This window comes from Triticum dicoccoides, chromosome 3B, assembly GCF_002162155.2.
Source record: "Triticum dicoccoides isolate Atlit2015 ecotype Zavitan chromosome 3B, WEW_v2.0, whole genome shotgun sequence".
NCBI classification, from domain to species: domain Eukaryota; kingdom Viridiplantae; phylum Streptophyta; class Magnoliopsida; order Poales; family Poaceae; genus Triticum; species Triticum dicoccoides.
Window position 1 is genome coordinate 89,050,036 of NC_041385.1, and position 8,201 is coordinate 89,058,236.

The 8,201-nt window shown below is 41.2% G+C and overlaps 1 protein-coding gene across 2 annotated transcripts; it reads left to right on the forward strand.

The window, feature by feature from the left end:
* The first annotated feature begins 3,802 nt into the window (after nucleotides 1-3,802).
* Nucleotides 3,803-4,444, forward strand: LOC119280882 (subtilisin-chymotrypsin inhibitor-2A-like). Of its 2 annotated transcripts, none has more exons than XM_037561579.1 (2): nucleotides 3,803-3,948; nucleotides 4,041-4,444. In XM_037561579.1, the coding sequence occupies exon 2, from the start codon at nucleotides 4,048-4,050 to the stop codon at nucleotides 4,261-4,263; it is 216 nt and encodes a 71-aa protein (XP_037417476.1). In that variant the 5' UTR covers nucleotides 3,803-3,948; nucleotides 4,041-4,047; the 3' UTR covers nucleotides 4,264-4,444. The 2 variants fall into 2 exon arrangements, with proteins under 2 accessions (XP_037417476.1, XP_037417477.1); XM_037561580.1 differs by having other exon boundaries at nucleotides 3,820-3,948; nucleotides 4,033-4,444.
* The last annotated feature ends 3,757 nt before the right edge of the window (nucleotides 4,445-8,201 follow it).

Here is an 8,201-nt window from a genome sequence, read left to right on the forward strand (position 1 = left end):
TGCACTTGCCCAAGATCTATCGTTATCTCATGTTATAGTTGCCTCTGACTCCAAGGGTGTGGTGCAGGATATCAAGTTAGGCATTGGTGGAATGTATGCAACCATTGTGAAGGAGATTAGAGAGACGATGGAGCTTTTCCATCAATGTTCGTCATCTTTGAAGGCCGGGAAACCAATCAAGAGGCACATAGCCTCGCTAAGCATGATTTTGGTCTGGACCCAGGGCGCCATGTGTGGCTCATAAACCCCTCAGATTTGAATTGTATCCCTATGAACATTTTTCAATAAAGTGAAGTGTGTTTAGACTAAAAAAAGGTCCCGAGCTGATTAGGAGGTGTCCCGATCTACATTGAGTACGAGAAACCTTGTCAATTTGTACATGTAAAAAAGCGGACACCTAACCAGATAAGTTTATTTAGCAGAGTCCTTGTCTTATCCCCCAAGGCGGCCATGCATCTTGTATTGTAGGTGGACTTCGAGTTGCATGCTTGGGCCGCCCTTTGTCCATTCGGCCTCTTCCGCCCTCCACGGATACACCCCAGGGGCATGTCATTGTCATGTAATTTACACACACAAAAATGTCAAACATTGTGTCTGTCATTTCAAAAATATGTTAACATTTTTCTAAAAAATTCATAAAATGTAAAAAATTGTTCATACAATTTAGTAAAAAAATGTAACATAAATGTGACATTGAACATGTACATAAACACTATGGAGATAATTTTGCATGTTTTACAACTATGTTCATGAAAATACATACGTAAGATTAAAAATGTTCATGAAATGTAAATTCGTGTTCGCATAATTAAGTAAAAATGGTCAAAGCATAAATTAAATAATTGTGCCATTTATATAAAAATGTACATAATCACTTCAGAAATGTTTTATCATGTTTTACAAAAAGAATCATAACATCTTGGAAAACAAAATGGTCAAGGTGTGTTTAATATTATTCACTGTGTATTTAAAAATGGTCAATGTGCATTTTACAAATGTTTGAGATATATACGAATAAATGTTCAACGTGTATTTAAAAAATGTTCAACATGTATCTATTTTTTTCAACCTTTATGAGAAAATGTTAAATGTGTATTTAAGTAGTCAACATGTATTTTAAAAGGGGGGAAATAAAAGAAAGAAAAAATATGAAAAAAGTTGTAAGAGGACGAATAAAGCGAAAGAAAACTGAAAAGATAGACATAAAGAGAATAAGAAAACTAAAACAAAACAAAATCATGGTAAAGAATCGCACAAAAGAAAACATATAAAAGAAAGAAAAAATTGAAAACCAGAGAGAAATAACTTCTGAAATATCACTGTAAATAACACTGAAAACCGCTTTCCCAGAAAAACACATAACAACCAGAGCAAAAAAAACACTCGGGGCATAGCTACTAGGCCTAGACCACGTTCAATCGCGCCGAAGGCCAGCGCTAACTTCTCCTCGCACTCGCAGAGTCTAACTCAGAAAAAAAAAACTACTCTTGCGGAAACAAAATGGCCGTGCTTTTCGGAAACGAAAAAAGTGTTTTGCTCTCTTTTTGTTATCGTGAGAGGCACGATTTTGCTTCCGCGAGAGGCACGACCGCGCCTCTCAGAAATGGCTTTCGGTAAGGAAAAAACATGCTCTCGGTCCGGGTTTTTCGTCCTGTTTTATTCGTGAAAAAAAAAGTTCATCAAGACCTATCAACATGGAATCTAGTTTTGAATATCTCGACGTGAGGAATCTAACCGTAAAAATGGTCCGAGATTTGGGCGCACTGTTTAAGAGGTAAATCATTTTGAATAAACAGATATACAGAAAAGGAAAAACTTTCAGGTTGCAACAAGTGGCGCACAGGCAGCACGCCACTTTTCGCGACCCGAGGAGGTGGAAGTGATTTTGGAAGAAGTACTCCTCAATTAGTGTTTTCGATTGATCGGCAGCAACTAGCTGAAGAACGAAAAAAACACGTTTTCTCTTCTTTTTTTCCTTCCTTGAGAGGCATGTTTTTACTTCCGCGAGAGGCATGGCTATGCTTCCGTGAGAGGCACGCCTCTCGGAAACAAGAAAAAAATGTGTTTTTACTTGTTTTTCTTTCGCGAGAGGCACGGTCGTGCCTCTTTGAAACAACTTCTAGAAAGTGAAAAAAAGTGTTCCCAGTTTGGTTTTTTTGTTCAGTTTTTATCGTCCGGTTTTTTCGTGAAAAAACTTTGTCAAAAACTATCAATATGGGATCTAGTTTTGAAGATCCCAACGCAAGGAATCTAACGGTGAAAACGGTTCAACATTTGGACGCACAGTTTAAGAGATAAAACGTTTTGAATAAACCGGTCTACAAAAAAATGAAAAACTCCTAGGTTGCGACAAGTGGCGCACATGCAGCGTGCCACTTGTCACAACCTAGGGAGGTGGGAGTGATTTTTGGAAGGAGTACTCCTCAATTAGTGATTTCGGGGTTTATGTTAATATGTATGGTGGAAATTTTAGTTGCACATTGCTAGTTGGAGAGGAGTTGGACCTCCTTATAAGGGATTCTCTTTCACATGCTATTGAAACTTGAGAAGTGGTTCCCGTGCGCTCCTTCGCCTCGTCACGACGCGCTACGCTGCAGGTTGCGGCAATGAGCCAAGCCGAGCTCACACATATGTGCTTATTTTTGCCGGTCAGGAACGATGAGTCTCTAATAGAAGAGCATGATCTGAGACGTCAGATCATGGGCGGTTCCCGACGTGGGTCCGGCCCACGTCTCTCCACGCAGCCGCGCCTATATATTGGAGGGCCGGCCAACCCTAGCCTTCACGAAACATATCACATCTACCTTCAGGCCCACTGTCGTTCCCTTTGCTGCCGGCCAACCCTAGCAGACAAGAGCAAGCTAATTTCATAGAGGTTGAGGTCCAAGTTCCATTATTATTTTTGGAAAAACTTTCGATCTATTCATCATCAATCTTAACAGTAAAACGAGCACCTGAAATTAAAAAAAAAATACATTCAAATTCGCAGACCACCTAACGAGTACTGTAAGCACTGACGAGCCGAAGGAGCGCCCCCATCATCATCACTCCCTCGCCGGAGATGGGCAAAACATGTTATAATAGGCAGTCAGAAAGTCGTCGTGCTAAAGCCCCATTGGACCAACGCATCAAAACAACAACAGTCGCCGATAAAGAGAGACGTTGATCGAAAGGATCTAACATGAAGGCACAAGAACGTAGACGAACGAAGACCGGATCTGACCGGATCCATCAAAGATAACTACCGATCAAATGATGTGAGATCCGTCGAAGACACACCTCCACACACACACCCTCCGCATATTTTGTCCAGTAAATATATCGAAGCTTATGAGTTATTTGATCCTTAGATGAAGGAGATGAGATAATTCTTTTCATTGAAATTTAGAGACTACTAGTTGGCCCGTCACATTCTTAGACTACTGGAGTACATCTTAAGCGAAGTCTACATACATTATCTCTTTTTTCATATTAATTATCATTCTGAGAGTGAACAAGCTAGTCATGTCCCCGTCATTGATCTGTTGCTTAGCTAGCAGTCAGATCGTCGTTCTGTCCATTTATTGCAATTCAAGTGTGACTTTGAGGCGTATGTTGCACCGCCTGCGTTTTTTTCTACTCTCGTACATATACATCAACCTTATCCTCCACTATTTCAGCAGTACCATGTCGTTATCCACCTCATGGAATTCAGTACTATAGTCAAATACAGCCTAACTAATTAAGCTAGAGGTTGCTTGTTTGACCTGACCGCATCTGTGAAGATAGTACTATCGTGTGGCGACTGCGCACCAATCTCGCTGCATATCTTCGTCCATAAATACAGCCCCCGAGCGAGCCGAGCCTCCAAGCCAAATCAAGTAGTACAAACAAAGCTCTCTATCACGAATTCGATCAGGATCATCCTCCATCAGTCGAGGCTCGAGAGTGCGTGCTTCAGTTCAACAGGTGAGCACTACTCACCGTGCATGTCTCAGTTTTGGTGAATCTTTAGCTGGCTGGCTATTTCGATTTCTACTTACAATCTATAAGGTCCTCAGTACGAGAATGAGCTCCTCGGACGACGCCTGCGGCAAGAAGGCGTCGTGGCCGGAGCTGGTTGGCAAGTCCATCGAGGAGGCCAAGAAGATCATCATGAAGGACAGGCCGGATGTGAAGATCATCGAGGTCTTCCCGGTCGGCACCGCCGTGACCGAGGACTTCAGGCCCGACCGTGTCCGCATCTTCGTCGACACCGTCGCGGAGACCCCCCGCATTGGCTAGCTTTGATTCATGCTCCACCGTTTTATGTGTGTGCGTGTGTTTGTGTGTGTTATATTCCTGAATAAACCATAGCTAGTGACTAGTGAATAGTGCCATGTATGCATACTACTCCTAGCTATGTCGATCGCCATGTAAGAATTAATAATTAATAAAGTTTTTTATGGGAAATAATTAAGGTTGATCGCTGGCTTCAACTTTCATATCGTGATCTTTATTTCATTTCTCTGTTGAAACCATTTCAATATGAAAATACTCAAATGATCAAACATGCTCATCAATTACCAGGAACAAAAATATACTAATACTAGTCAATAAGACTCGTGCAAAAAAGAAAAAAAACTAGTCAATGAGAGATTGCAAGAACTCCCACGCATCATTAAAACTAGGGCATCAAATAATATTTTTTTTGAGAAATCTCGCCACTTTATTATATAATAGCAATGTTCATAGGTACACGGCGTTGGTCATGGGGTGTTCCCAACCAAACATGCTGACCAACTCCTAAGTTACAAGCGAATTTGGTGAGACTGAGCCTCGAAATTATGACTTCTACGCTCGAAAACATAAAACAACCGAATTGAAGAAGCTTCTCCGAAGTGTTATTTCATGTACAATGGCCGAGTGCGCCCCACCTGAACCTTCATTTATATCCTGTACCACTCCTTTGCAATCCGAGGCAATCATCATATTTGTCACCTGAAGATCCTCTGCAAGAGCAAGGGCCTCCCTGCACGCTAGTGTCTCCAAGGTAGCGGGATCCGTTATACCATGATAAACAGCCGCTGAGGAGCCCAAACAGCCGCTGAGGGCATCAAATAAATAGGCAGGGTAGCGCACATACACTAATTACTGGGCCACCAAAGGCACGCCAATACTATTAGATTTTAGTTTTACAGCTTTTTTGTTTAAAAATTATTTTGTTTCACAAATGTTTTGAGGCATGTTTATGTATTTAATAAATTTTTCAAACATATTTCAATTTCTACGTATTTTCAAAAAAATGTAAAAAACTATTCAAGTATTTAAAAAACTGTTCATGGAATTTAAGACGTCTTCACACATTTTAAAAATGTACATGTATTTTTAGAAGTGTTCACATATTTTAGTAAAAGTATTCTTTAATTTTATAAAAATTCATACCATTTGAAAAAAGAACATCATGTATTAAAAATATTTTTTCCATTTTTAAATTTGTTCATGTCTTTCAAAGGTTTGTTTATTTTTTTTAAAAGAACTTTAAAAATGCCTTTGTCTATATATAAATGAAAAAAGTATTTCTTGAAATGGTAAAACATGAAAAAAGTTGGGAAATAAAAAATGAAAATGAAAATAAAAACATAAAAAATGGAAAAGTATAAAGTAAAGAGAAAAAAACAAAGAAACAGAAATGAGAAGGAAAAATTGCTAAACCAATACAAGTGCACACGGTGAGAGAAAAATAAAATTAGACCCAGTGGCATAGCCAGGCAGTGGGCCAAGTTGGCCTAGCACTAGAACATTCCATTTGAATTTATTTATTTATGTATAAAGAATATATTTTTTGCTTTAATATGGAGGCTATAGGGAAACCTCGGTGTGGTCCATGGACCACCCTATCCACCCCTAAATACACTATCGGCGGGACTCCGGAATTGAATCGACCCATTTCTAACATCTGGTGTGTTTTGTCGATAGTTGGGTGCAATAAGCGTCGAATAGGATTTAACCATGAAAATGATGCGGTGACGGATTAACAACCACATGCACATGTAATAGTTGGCCCAATGTACAATTAAGCATGGACTCAGCCCATAAGAAGGCACTCACCTACCTGTCCAACACAGTTTTCCACACACATATGGACGTCCCCAATCTATCATGGATGCTCAATCTGCATCCAACGGTGGATGTAAATTATATGTGTTTGCATCCGTGAGCTTGAACATATTTGCCATTCTTGAAGTGCTTTTAACAGGAGGAATATGAGTGAGATGTGTTTGAAGTGTATCGAGAAAAACGTGAGGGGCTTGAAGGGGAAATTTTGGATGCATTTTAGGCTATTTTACTAGATTCCTAGAAAGAATCTTGATGTAATCAATTGCCTCGATAATTCTTGCACATCCACTGTGGACTTGAGCTTTCGCGGCACAAAGCTTGTTTAGATCATTATGGCACGGCCTCAGGCATGTACACGCCCCATGAGGAAAAGGCAGACTCCTAGCATATGTGCAAAATTGAAAAAGAACATCAACAAGTCATTGCAAATTTCCGCTGCAGTTACCTTTATAATCTTACAGAAAAAATATCTTGGTACAGTAGGTAGCAATTTCTATTACCTTCATCTCAAAAAGAACTTGTTTTAGATTTATCTAGATACGGATGTATCTAACACTGGAACGTGTCTAGATACACAAATGGAAGACGAGTTTTTTTGGAATGGAGGGAGTACATCATATCGGGAATTTAGTGATGTACAAAATAGAAAAGGTCAACCTTGAGTTTTTTGGCTCACGGTCCTTAAAGTACTCCATCCGTCCCAAAATTCTTGTCTTGGATTTGTCTAAATATGGATGTATCAAGTCACGTTTTAGTATTAGATACATCCGTATCTAGGCAAATCTAAGACAAGAATTTTGGGACGGAGGGAGTAGAGAAAACGGAGAGAGAACTAGATGGATTTTTGCAAACAATTATATACAGTGATTTTATTGTTATATTATGTATGTAATTTCTCTCTCACAAGGTAGTTATAGGTTAAAATTAGACAATTGTGCCATCGTGCGTCAGCAGGGAGCGAAGGATACCTAGTTGCTAACAGATTCGGGGTGAACGGCGGCATAGCCGAAGCCAGGCAGGCACGCGCGTGGGAGGGTGGGGGGCGTCGGTGGCCGAAACGGTGGAGTGAGAGAATGTCGGTGTTGGGCTAGAAGGGTATGGATACAGAGCAAGGGGGAAGGAACATAGTGGAACAAAAGCGGACTGGGATTGTCAGAGTCCTACGTGGCGGAGGTTCGGACTCCCACAAATCTCTCCTGGTTTGTGGCCGGTTTGCGGAAATCCAGACTCGCGAACCCGTCCTCCAAAGTTTGCGGTATCACGTTGGATGGTAAAAAAAAAACGTTCGGACGCATCAATCTGGACGATTTGCGGACATTTTGTGACACGGCGTTGGAGATGCCTTTGGTTTAGCACATGCCCTCGAGCAGAACATATTCGCTAGCTGTCAGCACACCTGCAAGAAAAGTAAATCTGCACCCAGAAGATGAGCTTGAAAGGCCATGTGGAACTCAACTTTGCATGTACATGTCGACCAAAGTACGTGTGAATGGTTGCGTTAGTTTTTTCAAAAAGACCAGAGCAACACTTTAGAACATGACAGCAAATGAAATTGTTCCGTGCATTGAACAGCATTTTCTTGGCCATGCATGTGCTATACAGCTCACCTACAAACCACCTTTGCTTGAGGCCGGTTACTCAGTACAGAATTGATCAAGCAACATGATTTATTTATCATAACCGGATTATATATAAAGGCATGCAGCTACCAGCTACCCACTTACATCATCGATCGGTGTACACTACACATACAACAATTGCACCACCCTTCCCCGCAGTTCCTCATGGCCACTTCTTTTTCTTGCTTCCTTGCCATCTCAATTCTAGTAGTGTTCTTCTCACTCCCCCCGCCTACTGGTGCAAGGCTCCTGTATGCGGACAAGAACACCCTCAATGACAGCAAGTCTTTCTCCATCGGAGGTGGGAGAAGCCACTGATAGAAAAAGAGGCTTCCGTCCAGCCCCATTAGTCGCGAAACTGTAGGAACCGCGACTAATGAAGTCTTTAGTCGCGGTTCGGCAGATGAACCGCGACCAAATGCCTGGGTCCAGGGCGCTCGCGGGCTTTAGTCGCGGTTGGCCAGGCCAACCGCGACTAAAGGTGCCCAAAGGCCTTTAGTCGCG